Source organism: Cyprinodon tularosa, unplaced genomic scaffold, assembly GCF_016077235.1.
Source record: "Cyprinodon tularosa strain WSP-4 unplaced genomic scaffold, ASM1607723v1 ctg282, whole genome shotgun sequence".
Classification (NCBI taxonomy): domain Eukaryota; kingdom Metazoa; phylum Chordata; class Actinopteri; order Cyprinodontiformes; family Cyprinodontidae; genus Cyprinodon; species Cyprinodon tularosa.
Genome location: NW_024038988.1, coordinates 473278 through 499924, shown reverse-complemented (window position 1 = coordinate 499924; position 26647 = coordinate 473278). Strand labels below are relative to the sequence as shown.

At 39.3% G+C, this 26647-nt stretch overlaps 2 protein-coding genes across 2 annotated transcripts in view; one reads left to right on the top strand and one right to left on the bottom strand.

The window, feature by feature from the left end:
• Window positions 1-6005, bottom strand: part of blmh (bleomycin hydrolase) — a 48037-nt gene extending 42032 nt beyond the window's left edge. Inside the window, exons 1-2 of the mRNA XM_038290514.1 lie at window positions 5850-6005; window positions 1873-2070 (exon numbers count right to left, since the gene is read on the bottom strand). Coding sequence (XP_038146442.1) covers window positions 1873-2070; window positions 5850-5859 — 208 coding nt within the window. The 5' untranslated portion in view covers window positions 5860-6005. The remainder of the gene's footprint in view (window positions 1-1872; window positions 2071-5849) is intronic.
• Window positions 6006-19087: 13082 nt separating this feature from the next.
• Window positions 19088-26160, top strand: LOC119786921. Its single transcript, XM_038290509.1, has 5 exons — window positions 19088-19308; window positions 23309-23644; window positions 23720-23953; window positions 24040-24068; window positions 24664-26160. Exons 1-5 carry the CDS (start codon window positions 19257-19259, stop codon window positions 24763-24765), a joined length of 753 nt encoding a protein of 250 aa, XP_038146437.1. The 5' UTR covers window positions 19088-19256; the 3' UTR covers window positions 24766-26160.
• Window positions 26161-26647: the final 487 nt, after the last annotated feature.

Below are 26647 nucleotides of genomic sequence, written 5' to 3'. Positions count from 1 at the left end.
GAGCAGTGGGTTAAGGGTCTTGCTCAGGGACCTCGAGTGGCAGCCTGTGGGAACGGGGCTTGAACTCACAACCTCAGGATTGCAAGCACAATATCCTAACCACTAGGCCGCCACTCCCCAAAGCAGGCATTAGCGTGAAGGGTCTTGACTAAAGGGCTGGTTATCCTCCTGCAGCAGTGTGTCGCAGATATTTTGATTTATGCCCAATATTGAAGCGTGGTCTGCGCTATGTTATTCCACGCCACAACGCAAGAGGGACAATCAGGAACTAGCCGTGGGTCTAGATACGGCCGAGGCGGTGAGGAAGTGGGGGCAAGTTTGTGTGACAACGGAGGGACATGAGGGGGAGAAAGAGCGGGAATCCAGGTGGGAAAAGGGTCCCAGCGTTCTCTTGCACCTCGCTCTTCTAGCTGGTCCAACTTCACGAGTCGTTTTCCACAATGGCGGTCATACAAACAAAACAAGCTGGTAAGGTACCAAACAGGAAATACGCATAGTGTGGAGTGGATGTAGATTTGACCAATCAGAAGCCTCCTGTCTGCGGCACTGTCTGCGGTCACCTACAATTTTGGAGAGGTGCAGCAGAGTGTCCGCGGAAGGGGCGGGGCATATCTGTGTTAACTGTAACACAAGCAGACGACCTGGTTTCAGAGTATAAATAAGCCTTTAAAACCACACTGGCAGCTCATTCCCACAGCTGGGATATGAACCCAGGCTTCCTGTTTGCAGGACAGGTGACTTTAACCTGACTCCGCCAGATGAATTTGCTCCGCATATCCATCTGGAAACCTTCCGTTGAAGTAATTTTGGGAAGGGGCGAAAATACTGGTTAGCTGATTGGCCTGTGTTGGTGATAGACGGGCCGAATAAACCAATCAGATCAACGAAGCATATGACGTACTAACAGAGCGACGACGAAAACACAACCACAAGCCAGGCTACTCTTGCCGAAACCAGTCGGGAGAAGAGCAAAAACATCTTTTCCTCTGAGAAAAGCCTCCAGAGCAGTGTTTTGCTCTTCTTTCAGTGAAGAAATACTCTGTAATTCCGATAAAACTTGCTCGATAGCCACGCTAACGCTAGTTTCATCGGCTGAAGCCGCCATGTTCTTTAGACTGAACTGTCGCGCTTCTCGTTGCGTTACACCTCAACCCGCCTCAAAGCCAACGCTGATTGGACGTTCGTTTGGTGAACGGCTCCAAATTTTCTTTAACGGAGAGTAGCCAGACTGATTAGCGAGTGAAACCTTGAAAGCTGGCGAGATCAGGATGGTCTCATGAGGCTAAGGTGACTTACCACTTACTACAAACTTGAGCTAGCTGTAAGTCACATCCCAACAAGGATGTGACATCATCAGGTTAAAGGTGGGGGTTGGGTTAAACAAGAGACAAACTAAACACATCTGAACCATTTACTACACAGCAGATCAAACATATCTGGGTTTCTATTGAAAGATTAATTCACCCTTGTTTTTAGCACATTTACTTTGTTGTTCTTTGATTCGACTTATGTGCTACCCTTCTGAAAGGTGTGAATTTCTCCACTGTGAGAAAAATACAACTATTTTATCTTATTTTATACAGATATTAAATGACACACAGCTATACTCTGAGAACAGCTATCACAGTACAGAGAAGCTAAACACAAAATACTCAAAACATTTGAGTTTGTTTTTTTTATAAAAGGGAAAATCATGTATCATGTTTTTTTCCCCCACTTCTTGATAAGTCATATATTATGTGAACTTTCACATAAACTATAAATAAATAAAACACAGAAAATAACCTTACACACATACCGTAGTCGTCTTTTGGAATTCTGTTATCCATGCTGTGTCGGGTTTGCATGGGGCAGGTAACGTTAGCGTCTTACCTGAGCTTTTCTGGTTGGTGATAGGCTTGCCTTCCGTGGGAATGGAGTGCTGAAAGATATGCACTGTATCCTGGACGGTCTGTCGGTGCAAACAAACCTCCAAAGGGTCGATGCAGGTGGACACATTCTGGGCCAACAGGTAGCGTGGTTCAGAGCGCAGGCGCTTTGTAAAGCTGGCCACTTTTTCTGGACTCAAACCTTCAATAAAAAAAAAAAAAAAAGAGACGGAAAGTCAGGATTGGCCGACGGCACTGAAAGCAGGAGGGAGGAAGGGAAAAGTTGATTGAGTCATTAGAGAATAAGACTGTTTAAGCAGAGATGGAACTTCTCGTCTTTGAAACTCGTCGGCGCACTTTAGGCTAAACACTCTTCCCATTTGAGATCCAACTTAAAAGCACTCACCGACTGAGGCCACAATCATTCCTGGAAAACATTGGATCAATAGCTGGAAATCCACACCTCTTTGACGCAACACTGCTGCCCACACATTCTCCACCTGACATAACAACAGAAATGCCTCTTTGGGATAGATACGCACCTAATCCATAGGGGCTGATCTATTCTGTCTGTTTCTAAAATAATCAAAGTTAAATGAAAAATGTACCCTTTAAGTTCAGCTGTCTTTGATGTATTAAATACAGTCGGTCTGAAGCCTTACAACTGATATTTCTTTGGGGCGAATTTATCCCATAACATGATTTACTGCTTCATTGTGTTTATGGCCTCCTTTTCTGATCTTTTACTTACCTGAAGCTACCTTGTCGAATTTATACATATCAGGCTTGTTTTTTTTTTGGAGTTTTTGACAGTTTCTTTGAAAAAATAAAAAATAAAAAAAAAGAATTAGCATAAATTATGATCAAATCAAAGCAATCAGAGGTGGTTTAAGAAAAATATCAGGATTTGCAGATATCTAGATCCAAGTTAGCCCCCTCTTTGTTTAAAATATTAAAATATGTTTATATTTTTCACATCCCCCTGATTACCAACTCCCTTTCCCTACAGAAGAGGACTGAAAAAAGAGGCTACTGAAAAAACTGATTTTTAAATTTTATTTCAGTTTAGTATGGGAAAAAAGTCAGAATTCAGACTTTAATCTCAGAATTCTTACTTTTTTTATTGTCAGAATTCAGAGAAAAAAGTCAGAATTCAGAGAAAAAAAGTCAGAATTCAGAGAAAAAAAGTCAGAATTCAGAGAAAAAAAGTCAGAATTCAGAGAAAAAAAGTCAGAATTCAGAGAAAAAAAGTCAGAATTCAGAGAAAAAAAGTCAGAATTCAGAGAAAAAAAGTCAGAATTCTGAGATTAAAGTCTGAATTCAGAGAAAAAAAGTCAGAATTCAGAGAAAAAAAGTCAGAATTCAGAGAAAAAAAGTCAGAATTCAGAGAAAAAAAGTCAGAATTGAGAGAAAAAAAGTCAGAATTCAGAGAAAAAAAGTCAGAATTCAGAGAAAAAAGTCAGAATTCAGAGAAAAAAGGAAAAAAGTCTGAATTCTGAGATTAAAGTCTGAATTCTGAGATTAACGTCTGAATTCTGAGATTAACGTCTGAATTCTGAGATTAACGTCTGAATTCTGAGATTAACGTCTGAATTCTGAGAAAAAAGTCAGAATTCAGAGAAAAAAGTCCGAATTCAGAGAAAAAAGGAAAAAAGTCTGAATTCTGAGATTAAAGTCTGAATTCTGAGATTAACGTCTGAATTCTGAGAAAAAAGTCAGAATTCAGAGAAAAAAGTCAGAATTCAGAGAAAAAAGGAAAAAAGTCTGAATTCTGAGATTAAAGTCTGAATTCTGAGATTAAAGTCAGAATTCAGAGAAAAAAAGTCAGAATTCAGAGAAAAAAAGTCAGAATTCAGAGAAAAAAAGTCAGAATTCAGAGAAAAAAAGTCAGAATTCAGAGAAAAAAAGTCAGAATTCAGAGAAAAAAAGTCAGAATTCAGAGAAAAAAAGTCAGAATTCAGAGAAAAAAAGTCAGAATTCAGAGAAAAAAGTCAGAATTCTGAGATTAACGTCAGAATTCAGAGAAAAAAGTCAGAATTCAGAGAAAAAAGTCAGAATTCAGAGAAAAAAGTCAGAATTCAGAGAAAAAAGGAAAAAAGTCTGAATTCTGAGATTAAAGTCTGAATTCTGAGATTAAAGTCTGAATTCTGAGAAAAAAAGTCTGAATTCTGAGAAAAAGAGTCAGAATTCTGAGAAAAAGTCAGAATTCTGACTTTTTTCCCATACTAAACTGAAATAAAATTTAAAAATCAGTTAACTTTTTTTTTTTCCATCCTCTTTCGTACTCTCCCCAACCTTTTCAGCAGCCGACCCAAAAAAAAGTCATTTGCACTAAAAATATCTCAACTAATTAAATACACTAAAATCTTTTTTAAATAACAAAAATGCTGCCTTCATTTTGGTGTCTTCTCCTTGTTTTGCGATTTAACCCTTTATTATTAACCAAATTTAAGAGTTGTTTTTTTTTTCAAATTTTTCCTCTTCCTTCAAGCTTTTCTGATGCAATACTTTAGAATAATATTGATGGAAACGCAACCAATTACACGTGGGTCCCCCCCTACTGGCCCCGCTCCCACTTTGGGAACCACTGGGCAAACAAAACCTACATAAAAGTGAAGCTCTGAAAGGATAGCAGAGATAGTTGGAGAGACAAGCCAATCAGAGGTGGCCCCCGAACCGTTCCTGAGCCCCATCTGTAGGAGGAACACAGTGGGAAGCCGGTCTGGTTCCTGCTGGACGGGAAACTAAGGAGTTCAGGCAACAAACACACTGACTGAATCGAACTAGCACCAGGTTGGGGTTTGCAGTCTTGTCCAATAATAGTGCAGAGTAATTAAACACTGAACGGGACATTGCTTTGTCATGCATGCCCCCCAGGATTCCACCCTCCATCGGCTGCATAAGGCCATTTTCTGTCGACATAAAAGCTGAAAGGCAGCGACCAGAAGAATAATGTCAAAAATTCATCAACTTAAATCCACAATTCTCTAATAAAACACAGACCTGAGGGAGAAAATATCTTCCTCTGCCTCTGAGGAGTATGTATGAATGGATGTAAACATGGAACCTGATTACAACTGGCAGATAAGGTGGGAAAATAGTAGATATGACAGCATCCATTCATAAAATAAAAACACAGCTTAAAGTTACAACTGTTTATATTGAAACTAGGCTGACTCTATGGGGAGAAATCTAACAGTGAACCAGTTAGTTTGCTGGTAAGGTTGGTTAACCTGTTATTCAACAAACGAATGTAAGAATGATGAGTGCTGGCAGCAAACTGGCTTTTCATGTGAATTAAAATAATAATAAAGCACTGGCAGCCAGGAGCGACTTGCAAAATTCACACATCAAAAGGTTTTATAGCTGAACAGTTTATGATGCCGCCCATCACAAAGGGCAGATCACTAAAATCAAGCAGTAAAACGGAGATGAAAAGGTGTTTAAAAGAGGAAAGCATTATTGGTCAGTTACACAACGAAGTATCCATAAATTTAAAAAAATAATCTAAAAGATTTTAATCAATTTGATTTTTTTATACTAAAACATAAAAAAACCACTGATAAAATATAAATAAGCACATTTTCACTATAAAGACAAACCTTGTGAAATACATGAGAAGTTCAAAGAGTTTGACAGGTCCATTTTGGACTAGCTTGTTTGGCGGATAGCATTGCATTTCCTGTAGCTGTTAACTCCAAACATTGAGTTTAAGTCTAATTAGCTGCTTATAACTGCGGTCTGGATGTTTGTACCATTCTTGGTGGTTGATTAAATTAGCTGTCAGCTCCGCAGCCAGAACTAGGAACTAGGTAGAGTCTAGCTAGTCACTGCCCCGGCATGCTGCTAGCGGACTGAAGCTAACTTAGCCTGTTAGCTCCCTCACTGGCCACAGTTCATATGCGACAGAGGCGCTTGTTTTGGCGAGTTGGAGAAAGAACACCAACACGACAGGAGTGGGACAAAATGCCTCCAACCTACCGGTGTCCATGTTTCCAAGAAGCTCGTGAATCGGTGGCTATAGTCCCAAAAAGTGGCCGGCTCTTTGTTTATTTCATTCACAGGCGGAGAGTCGGTGTGTTCACGGGGTGCGCTCGTTTGTGCGCACGGGTTCGATTTTTGACGTGGCGTTTGGGCGGGGTTAGGGAAAATTCATTCCTAAACCTGAAGAGTCGTCTTTGGAAGCCCATTTCTACGGAAGAGGATTAGGGCCACTGAAAAAAATTGAAAAACAAAAATAAAAAACTTATTTTTTTTTTATTTGTTTCAGTATAACATGAGAAAAAAAGTCATAATTCTGACTTAAATCTCACAATTCTGACTTTTTCTCAGAATTCTGACTTTAATCTCAGAATTCTGACTTTAATCTCACAATTCTAAATTAATTCTGACAGCTAAAAACCATGTTAGCATGTTAGCCATGTCTGTTTTAGAGACGAGCTCTCTTGTTTTAATCCCCTTCTGCTCCTTTCATTAATTAATGAAATGGCATCACCGGAAACCCCTCAGGGACGTAGAAAGTCGCCTAACTCCGTCATTTTCCATCAATGTGTCACTGTTCCTCCCAAACAACTCACATCTTTGCCAGTGAAACTTAGTGCTTCCACATCTCTTACTTCATGGTGCCCATCTACATTAAGATCCATAATTCTGAGATTAAAGTCAGAATTTTGAGATTAAAGTCAAAATTCTGAGATTAAAGTTCAAATCCTGAGAAAAAAGTCCGAATTCTGAGATTAAAGTCCATATTCTGACTTTTTTCCTATATTAAACTGAAATATTATTTAAAAATCAGTTAACTTTTTTTCCCCCCAGTGGCCCTAATCCTCTTCCATACATTTCTGCCACTCTGTTAAATAAAGTCAATTATATTATCTCATTATAATGAGCTACTGTCTCAAAATAACTAACACTATCTTATTATTTTTTTTGTTACTATCTTATTATAATTAGATAATATCTCATTATTTTGAGTTACTATCTCATTATAATGAGATACTTTATTTTATGCTTTTACAGAGTGACGGAAATAGGCTTCTTTAGCCTTCTAATGCAACATTTAATATGACGTTACCATTTATATTTTTAAAATAAATAGCTTAAAGGAATAGTACACCCTAAACATGATTACCCTTCATTTTCTACTCACCCCCATACTGAACAACACTCTGGAGTACTTTTTTTGATATCTCAAATGCATCTGGAGATCTGGGAGGCTTCTTGCTGTCTGCTGACATTCAAATAATGGAGGTCTATGGCGCCCGAGGCAGAAAGGTCCATAAAAGTCCACAAAAAACGTGTCAATATTCCTCCATACTGCTCGTCCAATGTATTCCAAGTGTCCTGAGTGGGTAGCGTCCAGAATTTACTCGAAACGAAGTCATTTAGAATGTTTTTAGAGCATAAACAGTAGTGTATAGGATTTCCTAAAAGCGCGTTCACGAGTCTACGGAAACCGCGGCAGACCAAACCAGATGAAAGTGCGCATTCAGCGTCTGCTCTGCCGATAATGCAAGCGTAGAAGAAGAAATGTGCTGTTTACCTGAGGACTTCAGTGTTGAGGAAGAGCATGAGTTCTTTGCCGAGCTGAATGCGCACTTTCATCTGGTTTGGTCTGCCGCGGTTTCCGTAGACTCGTGAACGTGCTTTTAGGAAATCCTATACACTACTGTTTATGCTCTAAAAACATTCTAAATGACTTCGTTTCGAGTAAATTATGGACGCTACCCACTCAGGACACTTGGAATACATTGGACGAACAGTATGGAGGAATATTGACACATTTATTGTGGACTTTTATGGCCATTTCTGCCTAATCTGCCTAATATAGCCTAAGGAAATTTCCAGGGACATCCAAGACAAGTTTAATTAGCATATAACTGAAAAATAATCATTTTTAAATATATTTGGGAAAAATCTCTGATGACCACAGGCATTATTATTCCATTTTGTTTGCTTGTATCTGGAAGTCCCACACGATTAGACTTAGACAACTTTTATTGTAATTTTGTATACAGAGTGTATATTAGTACTGCTTTCAGACAGTAAATGAACATTTCCATTCCATAAAGTGCAGCAGTGATCAAACGTAGACAGTTTGGGAGAAAAAATGCATATGGAAGTTCAGAGCATTAATACATTTATATATATATATATATATATATATATATGGTGCAAATATGCAGTATTTTTGGTTTTGGTGTTATCAGTGTAATGCAGAGTCTGCGATATGATTTAGAGTTGTTTCAACATTCAGCAGTCTGATGGCGGTGGGGAAGAAGCTGTTTTGGAATCTGCTGGACCTGCATTGAATGCTGCGAAGCCTCTTCCCAGAGGGCAACAGGGAGAACAGTCCATGGTGGGGGGGTGAGGGGTCATTGATGATCCTACGGGCTTGGGACACGCAGCGCTGGGATGAAATGTCTTTAATGGAGGAAGGAGGAGCCCCCATGATCCTCTCTGCTGTTCTCCCCACTCTTCTCACCTTCTTCCAGTCTGAGGCGCTGCAGCCTCCACACCACACAGTGAGACAGCTGGTCAGAACGCTCTCTTTGGTGCTTCTGTAGAAGGTGGTGAGGATGGGTGGGGGCAGGTGAGCTCTCCTCATCCTCCGCAGGAAGTACATGTGCTTTTGTGCCGTTTTGACCAGTGAGGTGGTGTTTATAGTCCGGGTGAGGTTGTCTGTGTGTCATGATTTAACTAAAGATCAGATCCAAATGCAGAGAAACCATTACAGAGAGACCAGGGAAAAAGTTTAACAGGTTTATTGAGAAGCTTGTGGAGATTCCAGTGTTGCTCTGAACACTGCTCAACCAGAACTGAAAGGTGAGGGGAAGACCCTGCGCTTAGTTCAGGTTCAATGGGAAAATAGATTCTCGAACTTGAAGAGGAGAAAAGGTTTGCAGACTCACGTTTTCAGAAAAGTTGTTGACTCTTTGACTCCAGTCGGTGTGGGGTGTTCCAGTGTTTGTCTCATTCGGGGGAGGGCGGACAGGGTTTACCCAGAATGCGGTTGTTTGTAGGAGAACAGAGATGCTGACTGCCACTCAGATTTCCTGCGGTACTTAAACGGACTGTGGTGCAGATGAATCCCTTGCTCAGTGTGAAACTCAAACGATCCCTTGGAGAAAAGTGGATCCAAACCTCCAGTTTGAATCCCCAGCTCACCTAAAGGCTCAGTAGATCCTTCCAGGGAGAGAAGGTCAGAAAAGTCCAGTTTGCAGAATGACTTCCTGCCAAGAGGCAAAGACAAAAATAGCAAGATTAAAACTCAAAACTCAACAACTCAGACCCAGCGAAACTCAGCTTGGCTAGAGTACCCAAAACTGGCAAACAATCTGGCATCGAGGTAGTGGCAGTCAGCAGCTTAATAGCAGTCCGTTAACGAGGAAACCATCAGCAGATGTGTGAGGAGGTGAAATCAGGACCAGGCGCCGCCTGGTGGAGGAAGGAAGACAAACACACAAAACACACAGACAGGACTCCTAACACTGTGAAAGGATCTTAGCTGTGTCATTCTCCACCACCTTGAGAGGTGGCTCCTATAGTGACCTGGGGACCTTCAGTTTATATTCTGCACAGATGTTTCTGTACACAGTACCAGCCACTTGGTTATGGCATTCCACGTATTCCTTTACTGTCTGTATTGTTTTAAAGTCGGTGGCCTGAGTTTCCTCCTTTGATATGTATAAAACAAAAGCAGAATTGGAAATAAAAATAACTTCCATGCAACGCTTACAAAATGCTGGAAACAAAAGTGAGTCAGCTCAGCCAAAAGACAGAGGAACTGAAAACTCCTGACTCCACAGCAGTGGTATGAACTTCTATACGAAAAACAAACCTAAACCTAACTTATAACAATAGTTAGGTAACAGATTTGAATTATTTCTAATAACACTCATTAAACTTTTCTCATAAAAACCTATTGCGCAAATTCATACGATATAAGGTAAATATTTCTCTAGGAAGAAACTCAAAATACCACAAATATAGCTTAAAGCTAAACTTTAAAGAGGTAATGTATAGGAATAACTGCCATCTAGTGGTGAAACGGGGGACATTTTACTCAAACGAACACTACACCCTGGTGTGTAACTGTCTCAAACACGTATTGTGGTAACAGTAGCCACCATGTATCAAAAAGTATCATCAGAAGTGAAGTCTCTAAAAGCTGTTATTTACTGTGACATAAAGCCAGCGTTCACCATGGCTTTGGAAGCTACTAAACCCTCGTAAGCCTACATATCATTCCCAATGAGATCAGTATGTGTTTGCAGGATCTACTGCTAGATTTTCTATGAAACCACAGGGTTTCAGTGTTGTATAAAGTACTGAAATCTCGGAGTCAAGTAAAAGTATAAGTACCTCTCCAAAATATGACTTTGGTTAAGGTCCAAGTCACTGACTAAAATGTTACTTGAGTAAAAGTCTTAAAGTATCTGAAATGGCTTGTACTTAAGTATAAGAATTACTGTAAAAATAGATGTACTGAAGTAATGTAGTGAAAAGTATAAGTAAAAAGTAAGTGCAGGTTGAATATACATATATACATTTTGGTAAACTTTGAAGGTTAAATTCACTTATAATGATATACAAAACCAAGTGTAGGATAAATTTAGACTAGCTTTGCGAAACAGGTGTATCCTATTGGTGTTGATGAACAAGCCCAGGCAAGACCAGACTTTGTAGTCAGTAGGTGGGTCAAAATATTTGCGTTTCTCTCGCTCTCTGGCTCGTTTTTTTTTTTTTTTTACTTTAGTAACTAAACCAAACATTGAAAATGTATCGGAGTAAAAGTATGCAATTAAGTTTGTAAATGTAGTGAAGTAAAAGTGAAAGTTCTCAAAAAAATGTATACTCTTGGAAAGTATAAAGTACTCCAAAATATACTTAAGTACAGTAGTGAAGTATTTTTACTTCGTTACTATGCAACACTGCAGGATTTAAAAGTTTACAGCTCATGATGCACACTGTGCGACCCGACGGTCTGATGTGACCTTATGACGGCCGACCGTATTATTCCTGATGGAGAGGTGGTCGTGAGAGGCTGATCGCCCCTCGTTCCCCCCTCTACACTACACGACGCATGATCAGGCTGAAATTCGGCTTGATCGAAAAATTCAAGCACGACTGGAGAATCGACCCAAAAAGGGCAGAAATTCATACAGTGTATGTCTGGCTTACTCTGTCCGACATACGCTGTAGGATTTCTTGTGCCGCTGCTGCATTTGCACAGTCCTGCATTGTGCTGCAGTAGAGCAAACTTTAAGTTGTTGGGTTAGCATCTCCAAAAGATCTTCAATGACGCCTCTCAGTCGCACTGAACTGCCAGCAACGGGAAAACGCGTCGTTATTCCGCATTGCTTATCCCGCATTGCTTATCTCGCATTGCTTATGCCGTGCCACCATCTGTACTTTCAATATGGCAGACTGTCATGGCGCTTCACAAATAGGTGGCCAGCCTTGTGTATAATTATTTATGAACATCTTCACCGCATGCATCTGATAATTAGTGGAGGTAATAATACACCAATTACATCAAATAATCAAATTCAGGCAGTGAAAAAGAGAAATTGTTCCAATGTCCCTTCAAATAACATGGACTGTTGATTTGGTTTGAGGTTCAATAGAACTTAACAGTATTCAGTATTCCCAGTGGGTTTACAAAAATAGTTTTCCTTGAGTTCATTTGACCAGTTTTTAACCACAATTATTAATATTGTTAAAACATTTAACAGTACAGTATTATATTGTTTATCTCTTAACTCTTCACTATTATGTTTTTCTCATACATTTTTCTAAGGTCTACACTTGTGAGACCATTTCTTCTATAATATTTTTGCTTCTGTAAACACCAGAATTTCCCCATTGTGGGACAATAAAGGGATTTTCTATTCTATTCTATTCTATTCTAACCCAGTCACCTAATGAATGGTTGGTTAATAAAGCTCTATCTAGATCTGCTTGACATTGTTATTCCTGACCTATCGGCTGTAGATCTCAGTGGCGAAAAGGAATAAGTCTGCTATGAATATCAAAGTTATTTCTTAGGTCAGAGAGCAGATGATAAAGCTCATTGTTTTGTTGTTAATCAGTTGTTGCAGCACTGACACCTTGCTGTTACAAGAAAAGAACAACATTTATCAAACAATCTAGGGAAGAAAGACAAGAGCATTAGATTATTTTTACACTTATATGTACCGGTATTCAGGTATAATCTGCCACCGCTCTGAAGCACACTCCGCCCAGCTCTCTCTTTTTATTTCATACTGGGAGTCCCAGTTAGATGAAAATTACTGCTCTAAAGGATTGGGGAAGTAGCACTAACGTTATCTAAATAAACAAGCATAAGCAGTTTCTAAAGGGTTCATCCTGGGATCAAAAGCACATCACTATCTTGTGGTTCCAGGAACCGCTCCTTCTGCCTCAAACGCAGACTTGTGGTTTTGGTTCACACTTCTCTAAATTTATTAAAACACAGCCCACTTCTCTGGGGTGAGCCAACAGGTGCAGTTTCACTGCCCCACTTCTGCAAAGACACTCAGCACAGAAATGAGAACAAAGGCCACTCTGGGGTGATTGCATACAAATAGATATTTCAGTATAAAAGTAGAAACGTTATTAGAAATGAGTAAATATGAGATAAGTTATTAGATAATTTGGCTTGTTATGGGAATAAGTATGTTTTGTCTAAAACCACCCCCGACTCAGACATTTCGTGGCCTTGAAGGTGAAGCAAACTGAGTTAAAAACATTTTTTAGAGAGTAAATAGCATACATGAATATATAAAGAACAAATGAATAGAAATCTAAATTTTCAGATGCCGCTTTACATAGATTTTTTCCCAAGCCAAAGCAAGACTTAAAAGGATTAAACTCTGTTTATGATAGTTTCTTTGGTGCGGGAGAGTCTGATGCCGACTTCAGTTTGGGAATTACGATGAAGGATTCCAGGAGGAGCGGCTATAGTGTGGAAAAACACATGGACTGAGTGATAAATGTCATTAGACTTGGTGTAGACTGGTATATGTACCACAGCATAACAAATTATCGTTATATTGAATGTGTACAATCCTGTTAATGGTCTACATAATGAGGATGAATATCTCAGTAGGCTTGCTTTTATTAGTTCTTTAATGCAAACTGAGAAATTGACAGGAAGGCTACATATTACAGAAGTTCGATGGCAAATCCTCCCTCTTCAAGTTGGCAATCCAACGACCAACCCGTCCGTGGAGGATCAGGAATCAGAAAGGTGGAATAACTTTTTTTTTCACTTTTACCCGATGTATTCCAACATCCAGCTGCCATGCACATGGGCATTGTCAGTTTCACTATAGCTCTGGTGAATTTCAATGGTGAAGTCCTCTGGAAATCTTCAATAATTGTTGTTGATTGCAGATGTGTCTAGTAGTTCCCATTGATTTAGCTTGTAAAGCGGGGAGAATGGCGCTAGGCTTACCGCACCGTGACGTCACTGCTGGAAGATGGCAGGAGGGAGGGGTTACTATATTTGGGTAAAAATGGCCGTTCCGACTCAGTGATCGCAATGAAAATTATTTGTACTTTTTTACTGATTAACAATAAATTCATTAAATCACCACAAACGTATTAGATTTAGTTATCAATAATGATCCATTGATCATTCCTTGCTGACTGGACTTTTCCTTTAATTTGGTGTGAATCTTAATGTTGATAATAGGCAACAACACTATAACAACTTATTTACATTAAAAGACCCAGCCAGGTTGTCAATTTTCATTTTGTAGAAGCTATCACAACTAATGAGTTCTATCAAGCAATTCAAAATTTGTCTGCAAATAAATCTACTGGAATGGATCTTATTTCTGTACAAGGTTAGCTCTTCTTCTTCTTGCTTTGCGCTACACTGTTTTATGCTGCATGTCTTTATTCCAGACTCTTTAACCTCTTAATCTCCACCTAATTTTTTGGGAAATTATCGCCTATTTTGCATACCCAAATGGAAAAGCAAATAACTTAGGAACTGTAAGCCCAAATAACATGTGTGATACATTATTTGAAAGCGAACACCGTCTTGTTTCTACGGAAGAGGATTAGGGCCACTGAAAAAAAAAAAAAAAGTTAACTGATTTTTAAATTTGATTTCAGTTTAACATGGGGAAAAATGTCAGAATTCTGACTCTTTTCTCAGAATTCTGACTTTTTTCTCAGAATTCTGACTTTAATCTGACTTTAATCTCAGAATTCTGACTGAATTCTGACAATAAAAAAGTCAGAAATCTGACTTTTTTCCCATTCTAAACTGAAATAAAATTAAAAAATCAGTTAACTTTATATATACAGTGGGGCAAAAAAGTATTTAGTCAGCCACCAATAGTGCAAGTTCTCCCACTCAAAAAGATGAGAGAGGCCGGTAATTTTCATCATAGATATACCTCAACTAGGAGAGACAAAATGAGAAAAAAAAATCCAGAAAATCACATTGTCTGATTTTTAAAGAATTTATTTGCAAAATATGGTGGAAAATAAGTATTTGGTCAGTTACAAACAAGCAAGATTTCTGGCTCTCACAGACCTGTAACTTCTTCTGTAAGAGGCTCCTCTGTCCTCCACTCGTTACCTTCATTAATGGCACCTGTTTGAACCCGTTATCAGTATAAAAGACACCTGTCCACAACCTCAGACAGTCACACTGTAAACTCCACCATGGCCAAAACTAGAGAGCTGTCAAAGGACACCCGAAACAAAATTATAGACCTGCACCAGGCTGGGAAGTCTGAATCTGCAATAGGTAAACAGCTTGGTGTGAAGAAATCAACTGTGGGATCAATTATTAGAAAATGGAAAACATACAAGACCACTGATAATCTTCCTCGATCTGGGGCTCCATGCAAGATCTCCCCCCGTGGGGTCAAAATGATCACAAGAACGGTGAGTAAAAATCCCAGAACCACACGGGGGGACTCAGTGAATGACCTGCAGAGAGCTGGGACCAAAGTAACAAAGGCTACCATCAGTAACACACTACGCCACCAGGGACTCAAATCCTGCCGTGCCAGACGTGTCCCCCTGCTTAAGCCAGTACATGTCAAGGCCCGTCTCAAGTTTGCTAGAGAGCATTTGGATGATCCAGACGATGACTGGGAGAATATCATATGGTCAGATGAAACCAAAATAGAACTTTTTGGTAAAAACTCTACTCGTCGTGTTTGGAGGAGAGAGAATGCTGAGTTGCATCCAAAGAACATCATACCTACAGTGAAGCATGGGGGTGGAAACATCATGCTTTGGGGCTGTTTTTCTGCTAAGGGACCAGGACGACTGATCTTTGTGAAGGAAAGAATGAATGGGGCCATGTATCGTCAAATTTTGAGTGAAAACCTCCTTCCATCAGCAAGGGCATTGAAGATGAAACGTGGCTGGGTCTTTCAGCATGACAATGATCCCAAACACACCGCCCGGGTAACGAAGGAGTGGCTTCGTAAGAAGCATTTCAAGGTCCTGGAGTGGCCTAGCCAGTCTCCAGATCTCAACCCCATAGAAAATCTTTGGAGGGAGTTGAAAGTCCGTGTTGCCCAGCGACAGCCCCAGAACATCACTGCTCTAGAGGAGATCTGCATGGAGGAATGGGCCAAAATACCAGCAACAGTGTGTGAAAACCTTGTGAAGACTTACAGAAAACGTTTGCTCTCTGTCATTGCCAACAGAGGGTATATAACAAAGTATTGAGATGAACTTTTGTTATTGACCAAATACTTATTTACCACCATATTTTGCAAATAAATTCTTTCAAAATCAGACAATGTGATTTTCTGGATTTTTTTTTCTCATTTTGTCTCTCATAGTTGAGGTATATCTATGATGAAAATTACCGGCCTCTCTCATCTTTTTAAGTGGGAGAACTTGCACTATTGGTGGCTGACTAAATACTTTTTTGCCCCACTGTATATATATATATATATATATATATATATATATATATATATATATTATTATTATTTTTTTTTTCAGAATATTTGCATGTCATAAAAATTGGGTGAGTAAAACACCTAAAATATTGAGTTAATTATTTTGCCAAGATTTTAGAAATATAGTACTGTGTACAGGTAATTGATTTGGGTTTAAATCTAAAAATGTCACGGATCTGTGAATATAAATGCTAAAGGAAATACTGAGCAAATGAAACATCAAGAACTCTTCGATCTGTTTTTTATTCTTAGACGCCACAAAGGCCTTTGCTGGGTAAACCACATTAAGCTATTTCTGAAATAGAGTCAAGCTGATGAGCCTCAATATAAAGTGAGACGTGTGTTTTATTGGTATATTGGCCAAAGCATGCAGGTCAAGGGGGACAACTGTGTTTCTTCACCTTTCAGGGTCAGTAATGGAGTCAGACAAGGAGGAATCATCTCCCCTGTTCAATATTTATATGAACAACCTTTTCACACAGGTAAATATTTGTAAAACTGTCTGGAAACACAGTAGTAAATACTTTCTGTGTGATGATGGTGGTTTTCAGTCTAAGCTCAGCTGGTCTTCAGAAGCTGCTACTTCATGATGTTAAATTCAACTCATCAAAAAGTGTAATTCTGATATGTCGCACTAAAGAAGACAAACACAATCTTTTGCCAATTTAAAGCTGTCTGGGATCTTACTGAACATCTTAAGTAATGTGAAATATCTTGGTCATGTGCTGACAGACCGTCTATCCGATGATGAGGACCTATATTGTCCAATTAAAAGAATAGTCCAGTCAGGAAGGATTTATACCTAAATCTAATATGTTTGTGGTGATTTAAAGAATTTAGCATTAATCAGTAAAAAAAATAAATAAATAAATATTTCGTTGCAAACACTGAGTCTGGGAGCGGCCATTTTTACCCAAATATAGTAGCCCCTCCCTCCTGCCATCTTCCAGCAGTGACGTCACGGTGCGGTTAGCCTAGCGCCATTCTCCCTGCTTTACAAGCTAAATCAATGGGAACTACTAGACACATCTGCAATCAACAACAATTATTGAAGATTTCCAGAGGACTTCACCATTGAAATTCACCAGAGCTATAGTGAAACTGACAATGCCCACGTGCATGGCAGCTGGATGTTGAAATAAATCTGGTAAAAGTGAAAGAAAATGAGTTATTCCACCTTTCTGATTCCTGATCCTCCACGGACGGGTTGGTCGTTGGATCGCCAACTTGAAGAGGGAGGATTTGCCATCGAACTTCTGACCAGAGAAAAAAACCCGTAATATGTAGCCAACATTTGGAAGAAGAATGTTTTCAAGATGACTTGGATAATAGCGCGTTGTGACAAACACCAGATACAGCACTGGGACTTGATCAACAGCCGATACCGCACCCTGACGTCACTAACCAGTAGGTGGCAGTAGTGTTCTTTGACAAACATGGATGCCTCCAGTAAAGCACATTTAAATAAAAATTATTCTTAATTAAAAACACTTATCGTTTATTGAACAGCATGTAATAATTTCATATTTAAAGTATTTTCAGAAGTTTGAATTCTGAATATGACCGGACTTTTCCTTTAAGTTAAACTGAACTTGTTTATATCAGATTGCAAACTTTTGGTGCAGTCATAAAACATCCAGCCTTCAGAGATTGAAGGAGGCCAATAAAGACGCATTAAGACTTTTGTTGAAGAAGCCCAGAGGGAGCAGTCAGCTGTTTGTGTCTCATCTCTTTTCTGGATGCTTTAAAGAAACTTCTGTACACATTTTTTGTTGACTAAATGAGTCTAATAAAATATTGATCCAACTGTTTATTAACATTAAATATAGTGGGGTAAGATACATGTCTGTATATTGGAAATATTAGGAAGATTAGAGGAGGAGGCTTTATCCCTGCTGGGGTCGCCTGGGCCAGTACATCGCAGGGCAACACAGAGACGAACAACCATTCAAGCACACACTCACACCTAAGGAGAATTTAGAGAAGCTAGTTAACCTAACAGTCATTTTATTGGACTATGGGAGGAAGCAGGAGTACCCGGAGAGAACCCATCAAACCTGGAACCTTCTTGCTGCAAGGCAGCAGTGCTACCCACTACGACACTGAACAGCCAAACCTCCAGGTCATAGTCATTCCAAAAAAGTTTGAAAGCAGACTTGTTTTTCACGTTTTTTGCTTCCCATCCAGAAAGCTTTCTCAGTTCCAAATGTCTGGAGTAGCATTGAGTTCCAGGCTTTTTATAATAGTCCAACAAAAGCCTTGTTTTAGCTTAGAAAACATGCAAATTGAACAGAAAAACAGGTCTAGACATTTAGAATTGAAAAAGCTTTCTGGATGGGAAATGGAACTGGCTGTGACTCCATCCTGGAGAGAAACATCAGCTGTGCTGCTGCCATCAACACCTTTGTTTATAGATGCTGGAGATCGGCCTGTTTTCCAGTGCGGTCCTGTTTCTCTGACCGTGACTGAGTGGATGTGCTCTCTTCGTCCTCTGGCATGGGAGCTGCCTTGGAGCTCGTCTGCCTGGCTGTGTGTTTCCTGGATGGGAGATTTTACAGCTACTTTTGTGTCTCTGCTTCCGTCTCCTTGAACCCCAGTCGGCCTCAGCAGATGGCCGCTCACACTGAGCCTGGTTCTGCTGGAAGTTTCTTCCTGTTAAAAGGGAGTTTTTCCTCTTCACTGTCGCTACAAGCATGCTTAGTGTGAGGGATTGTATTTGAGTCATTGAGTCGATGCAATCAACTGGTTTTCCTTAGATAGAAATTTGACTGTATGATCTGGTTGAACTGTAAAGTGCCTTGAGATTACGTGTTGTGAATTTGGCGCTATATAAATAAACTGAATTGAATTGAATTGAAACGTCTTCAAACTTTGAGAAACAAGTCCAGTGTTTTTTTTTTTACTTTTTTGGAATCCTCTTTTTTTATGTACTTGCATTCTTTTCATATTCTTATGTGATCTGGACAAGAGTCTTTACTAAAATCTACTAACATTAACTGCAGCTAAACATGAATATATGAATAAACGATCAGCTGAACTACAGTGAATGCAAAGAACAGTTCAGTTGCTAAGATCTCCTTTGTGACTGGATATTTCACTTCCTTTAAGAAGTGAGAACAGGAAAGGGAAGGGAATTCCCTTTCCTGTTTCAAAGTCAGTGTTTCTGCTCATAAAATCAACGCTTTCCTGTGAATAAACCTCCTGGTGTTCGTGTTTTGTTAGGATAAATTAGATTAATGGTAACTTCCTTCCTCTAACTCCCCCTAAAAAAAAAAAAAAAACAGGCAGAAAAAAGAAAAAGTGAGAGTGTTCGCCGATGGTCACAGAAAGAGAAACTATGTGGGTTTTTTGTTCAAACAGGGACGGTTTTCTGTAACACACTTTAACATGGAGACTTAAGCTTTACAGGAAAACTTAGTTCTACTGAAAAACACCAGAGATGTTTGAGTTTCTGTTGCGAGCGATCGTCTGTCTCTGCTTTCTTCAGGGAGGTAAGATCAAGTTTTCACTAGACCAAATCTGAAAACTTTGCTACAAAATCGTCTGCTTATAAAACTGGGTGACTTTCCTAAGTAATAGTTAGATTTTCTGATGTATTTTAGATTATAGTTCATTAAATGTTGATGTATTTCTTAGGTTTTAAAGAGCTGAAACTTTTTTTGCCAGGTGTGACACTGAGGTTTGAGGGGAAAGTACACTGAAAAAAATAATGCATCATATTTAGTTACTTTAACTGTTTCATGTTAGCATAAAACAATAGTGTTAAAGTAATTAAATATGATTAAGTAAATGCCAAAAACTGCATTATTTTTTTTCAGTGTAGCATTTGTACTCTATTGTTTTTGGTACAATTTAATAACTGATCATCTCTCCTTTAGTGTTCTGGAAAGTGGGGGGGGGGGGACTAAGGAGGCCTTAGTAAACTGGAAGAAAAGCAAGAATAATCATAAATATGCAAAACAATTGTAAAAGATTATAAATTTTTCTCATCACCACATAATATTTGCTTTATTCGTTATTCAAAACTATAACTTGTAATAATGTGTTAATGGGGATTTAAAACTGAAAATGTTTTCTGTTCTTATCAACAGTTTTTCCAAAGTTTGGTTGTTGAAAATCTAAAGTAAAGTTAAAAATGTGTTAGTTCATATTGTAGACTAACATGAGAAGGAATAAAACAAGAAAAAAAAATCTAGAAGTATATTTTTCTTTACATATTTTGGTTCTTGGGGCCTCGGCCAGAAGCTAAAGCTGCTTGAGGTTAACAGCTGGGTTATTAAATGCCGTAATGTCTGGTATAAACGCTCCCCTGAGTTAAATTCTTAGTCTAAACTTTTAAAAACTATTGTTCTATGAATGGAAAAACAGAGATTTTAATTGGATTATTCAACTTTATACTGAAGAGATAAAAAAAGAGACAAAGCAAAAAAGATCAAATAATAAAAGAAGCAAGAAATAAATATGAAGAAGGGATGTTCTCCATTTCTACTGAATTTGATCAAAATTGTTCATTTGAAATACGAAAAGTATATTCAGTATATACTGAATACTCTAAACAAGATTATACCATCATACAGGTTGGGAAATACAGAATTATTGCATTTTTTTTTTAGCAATTTGTTACCGTTCTGTCAAACTCAACATGCCGAACAAAGATTTTATGTCTTATCACAGCAGATAATAAATCATCCTCATTTATAGTTTTGTAAAAATTCAAAATTATTTTCAATTTAATTGGAAGCTTCATCTAAAAGCGTTGTATTAATGGGCATAAACAAGACATTACAATACTGCTTTACTCCTTCTTTGCCCTGTTCTTCTAACTGGTTTAAAATCTATTCTGGTAAAATAAAAGTAAGAAACATCAACCTTCCATCCAAAATATCTCCATGTTTTCAAACTGTGGATTATCTACTGAAAAATTAAATGAATTGCTTCTTTTCTAGTTTTTGTTTAATATTATTCCTTTTTACTTTTTTTTTGCCTCTTTAAGTCTGTATATAATCCTGAAATGAGTTTAAACCTAAATGTCCTGCATATGCTTTGTTAATAATCTTTAAGAACCATTTTGAAACATCATTAATTTAATTCCTTTGCCCCTGAATTTATATGCATTTAAAAATGTTGTAAATTTCCTTTAAGTATTTGCCAAACTGAAATTTTTACCTGAAGAAAAAAAACTTAGAAATATATACATGTAACAAGTTTGCTAAAGTTATGATGGTGACTCTTTCACAGTCAAGGAGCAGTCACACTGGAAAAAAAAACTTGCCAAATGTTTTTAGGTCTGCAATGAATGTGTAATGGTTTATGCACACGCGTTTGCAGTTTGAAAATAAGGGAAATTTTATCGACTAATCCAGTCAAGCTTCTGTATCGGTTATATTTCAAAACATATGCACCAGAAATCTTAAATAAACACCTGTTAACCAATTGTATTCATCATTATTGGAATTTTGATTGACTGCAGCTGATAGTTCTTTTTGAACAAGCAGATCAAATTTTCTTCCTTAAATCTAACTTTATAATAAAACTAGAATGGGAAACCAATGGGAGACTGATAATATGGGATAAGGGGCTAAAATGCAGTATTTTCACAACCAAAACCGGAGATTCGGCAGCTCTGTGCAGCCGCCATCTTGGCTGTGTGTGTTATAAAACTTTTTGTTGCATATTTGCAACAAAAGGATTCAAAAAGTCAAAATATATTGTTTTAAAATCATAGGCAGAAGTAAATTATGACGATAAGTCTTGGTTTGAGTAAATATTAGACCTAGCGCCTGTTTTTGCATCATTAAAGGCCCAATGCAATAATTTAGTATCTTATTTAAGGTTTATTTTATTCATATAGTTTAACTATAAATTAATTAATTCTCTGAATATTTTGCTCTTCCTAACAAGTCTTTTATCGCATATCTAAACTGCTATGGACAACCTCCAGAATTACTGTCATTCTGCTTCATATCATGGGTGACACCAACTCAACAAAATTGAGCTGAAATGAAGAAATCCTTGAGAAACCGATTCTTAAGCTACAACTGAGACCATAACTTAAAATCTTTCCCATTTAGAAGACCTGCCGATGGTCAATAAGACCATTATTTAGGGAACAACTAACACCATCACTATCTCTGCCTTATTGCACTCTCTTGGCAGTGCTGTCCTAGTAGAAAGCCGTGCAGCTGCTGGCACTGCTGTAAAATTACACTAAAGCCTGGTTTATGCTCAGAAACCAGGTCGTCTGCGTGTGTCGCAGTTAAAGCAGATATGCCCCCTCCCCAAAATTGTAGATGGCTGCAAACAGGGCCGCAGATAGCGTTGCAGGCAGGAGAGAAAGGAGGTCTCTGATTGGTTAATTCTACATCCTTGCTACACTATGCACATTTTCTGTTTGGTACCTAATGGCAGAATCTCTGGCTGTAGCGTCGTCCACAACACCTGGCACACCTCAGACCATGGGCGGTTCTAGACAGGGGGTCAACGGTGGTCAGTTCCCCTGTAGGTCATGTCCTGGAACCTGTACTGAAGACATAATACTCAAAGAAATTCTGATGATGATATGCACTGGAACAGACATAGTTACTGATCTATTTCTTCTTTACAAATTCTGTTTTACTAATCATTTAAGAACAATAAGGTGATAGCTTCTGTGGTATTGAAATAGGATCCCAGTTTTCATCTGCTAAATGTTTTGTTTTTAAACAAATAAAAAAAAACTTAAATTAAGTCAGAAATATGTAAAATTCCTAAATTATGAATGTAAATTGACCTAATAAGACATAAAATTTTAATTAAACCTAATTGAATAGAAATTTCACTTCATGCAGCTATCTTACTTTATTTTAATCCCTTCCCTGTATTTGATTTTATGCTTTTCTGTTCCCCATGAAAACACACTGGCCCCCTCCTGGACCCCTAGTACATATATACCCCGTTTACACTACCCTTGAAAAACCGTGCCGAGACCGGTCCGAGCTCAGTAACTGAGATAACTTATCGTGTGTAAATGGAAAGCAAACTGAACTGAACCGAGCTGGACATAACCGAACCAAGCTAACTGCAGACCAGTTCTCTGATAACAAGAGCGCATGAGCAGAACGCGTCATCTCCGTCTGGCTGCACATCCCGATTCACACTCCATTCCAGTAGTTGGCGGTAATGCCCCTCCAGAAACAGAAGAACAACTTCTTCTTCAACTATAAACAACAATCGAAATCTTCTCCACGCAACATTTTAAATAATGGGATTTTAAATAATAACACCGAAGTACAGCAATAATAATCAAGCATAACTTTCTGAATGTGACGGGCGCCGCCATTTTGATTTGCCTGATTCCCTCCTTCTTCGTTTTCTTCTTTTTGTGTTTTATGGCGGTTGGCAAACAACTTTTGGTGCATTACCGCCACCAACTGCTTGATTTCCTACTTTAATACTGGCAGTAATACCGTCAAACCAACACGCAATAATCCATGTAAATCTTCTGTCCTCCAGGTGTTTGTTCTGCTTGTGATTGGAGTGTAATTGGGGAACGTGGTACGTTCTTCGTGCCTGCAGGGAGCAGTTTGTCTCTGTCCTGTGTGGTTCAACACTGTGGAAACTCCTGGGATAGCAGCTGGACATGGCTTAATGCAACAGGGGCAACCAGCACTGTTGAAAAAAGTGCAAGACACTTTTTGACCGACGTCCCACTCAACACCAATAAGACCAAAGTATCTTTAAAGATTGCCAGTGTTATCCAGGCAGATGAAGGCTCTTATGCATGTAAAGTGAAATGGTGGAATAATGAAGAGGACTCAGGCCACTGGATGGAAGTGAACGTCACAAAAGGTATATACTAAGTTACCTGTGCTGAACAAATGTGCATCTGACATATTTTAGACGTCTGTGTTTGTGCATCTTTAGGTGTTGAATCTCAGAGGAAAGCCTGGCACAGGGTTCTGGTCTGCGCTGGTGCCTTTCTTTGTCTTCCTGTAATTCTGGGACTGGCTCGCTGCCTGAGTTCAGAGGTCAAGCCCCAGGCACATCCCAGGAAAAAGGTGTTATATGAAGCCGTACACAAAGATAGATCACATCAGCCTCCGCAGCCTCTACCCCGACGTCCAGTACCGAAGAAGCGTAACACTCCTCCTCAAAAAGGTATTTAATATTTCTTTTAATCACAGAGCAGGTGAGCCTTTCATGTTGTCAGAGCTTAACCTTTTTTATTGCTTTAACTTTTTCAGCTCCCTCTGGATCACAACAGAAATCTGAGGTTAGTAGAACTCCTTCTTTTGTAACGTACTGCATTAGAATTTTGTCTTAAGGCAGAGGTCTTCAACGGGGGTCCGCGACCCCTAGGGGGTTCATGGAGGTACTGCATGGGGGTCGCGAAAGTTTTGGTTCATTAGACTTTTTTTATATTCCCCCCCCTGCAATTTTTTCCACTAATTGAAAAGTCTTTAAATACACATAAACATGAATTAAACACACTGTATTAAACAGATAAATGGAGGCAGAAGATGTCTTTCAGTCATCAATGCACACATTCAGCGACACACAGGAGCTCTTTCAAGCTGGGCACCGTTTCATTCACAACACCTGTCCCATCAACCAGGAATCTGTATCAGAAATACTTTAATTATCCCAGGGCTAAATAACTTTCGTTACATGACTCCATCTGTAACAGAGAGACTATAGGACAAGTTTGATATAACACAATTTCATACAATATATATAATTAGGGGGTCCCCGCTCCATCTCATCATCAGTTTAGGGGTCCTTGGCCTGAAAAACGTTGAAGATCTCTGTCCTAAGGGCATTTGATCCTGTAAATATTTTCCTAACTTGTATTTCATCCTATATTACAGTTGTTGTATGCAGTTATTTCTCAGGATGCCCTGAGGATACAAAAGGCTGGGAGAGAGCCACTTCAGCCCACTATCTACTCATCCGTCAGGTTTTCCCACTGAAAGAAAGAAAGAGATATGAAGCTATCATATTCAAATCAGTCTATTAACTTATGGCCTGAATAATTTAGGCCTTTCAATAATCCACTCTAACTTGCTGTGCCATGGTGGAATAATCATGTACCACAAAACTGAGCCATCAGCAAGGGTCTTGGCATTTAACTGACTTGATATAAAACCTCTCATTAGCAATAGTAGCTTATTTAAACTGAATAGTTTCCTTGTTTTTAGTCAAGTTTTAATTATAGGTCCACATATTGTCAAAAGTAACAAGCTTTGGGGGCCAATGGATCAGCTTAGTATTAGTGTAACCAAATTTCTGACTGTCTAGATCAATGAGAGGGAGGGCTGTTCACTGATAAAAGAGAGTTAAGTGGGTCCAAAGTTTGTATTTTTCACTGAGCTATCACAGTTAGCACTGATTCCTTGTATGAAAGTTACTGATGCTGAGTTTGAGTTTAGTGGCTGCGTCCTCTGAAGGCCAGATTCTTCGGCCGATTAGGTCATAGTGCAGCACAGAGGCCGGTTCGTTTTGGAACAGGCTGGTGACGGGCTTGGTAAGTTGGGTGATTGCCTAACCAGCAGGCGAGAGGCCTGAAAATGTAAAGGATGGCTGAACAGGCTGCTGTCAGGCAAAGTTGTGACCAAAGTCAAAAGCAGACAATAACCCAGTGAGGTCAGGAATACAGGAGGTGTACACAAACACTGGGAATAAACCTCATACAGGTAACAAGACAATCTGGCAGAGACTGACTTTGAGAGGCAGGTATGATTAGGCAGGATAACAGCTGGAAGGAATAAAGTAGGAGGTGTGTCTATTTTCTCCAATTATCAGTGGCAGAACCAGGAGTAACAGCAGCCAGCCAGCACAAAAACAGTCGAAACAAAGGCAAACTGATGGACATTGTGAACTGTAAGACAAACAAACCCACGAAATGATGCTGCGACCTCCCTTCTTAGCCCCTGATGCTGTGTTTAGATTTATGTTAGTGCTGATATTGAAAAATCTCTGACCGCACTCAGTTCATTCAACTGAAGACTCTCAAATCCACCCCCTCCCCCAACACCTCATGTGTGCCCCAGCGCTCTGTCCTGGGGCCCCTGTCCTTCATCATCTATCTCCTTCCCCTTGGCAATATCTTCCGCAAATTTAACATCCGCTTCCATTGCTATGCCGATGACACCCAGCTCTACCTCACCATGCAACCATCGTCATCTCTTCCGCCCGCCTACCTCACAAATTGCAACTGTGAATTAAAAGCCTGGTTCACCAACAACTTCCTTCAATTAAACAGAAGTAAAACTGAGTTGCTCCTCATTGGCACCAAATCAACTCTTTCCAAAACCGACAGTTTCCAAGTTACTATTGATAGTTCCTCCATCTCACCCTCCCCCCAGGTTAAGAGTCTGGGTGTCATCCTCGATAGCACACTATCTGCCTATTTCCACTTAAGAAACATCAACCGCCTCCGTCCCTCCCTTACCCCACACACTACTGCCATACTTGTGCGTAGCCTTGTCACCTCCCGACTAGATTACTGCAACTCCCTCCTCTTTGGACTTCCTCAGAAATCACTCCACAAACTACAACTGGTCCAGAACTCAGCTGCTTGCATCAATACAAGAACTCCCTCTATCCACCACATCACTCCGGTCCTCAGTCGACAGCTCCACTGGCTCCCCGTACAGTTCCGCATTCAATTCAAAATTATCATGGTGACATTCAAGGCACTTCACCACCTTTCCCCCCCCATATCCGTCAGACCTCCTGCATGTTCCCACCCCCTCCCGTGCTCTTAGATCCTCATCTGCTTTACACCTGTCTGTCCCTTCCGCCCGTCTCACTACCATGGGGAGCAGAGCTTTCAGCCGCTCTGCCCTCCCA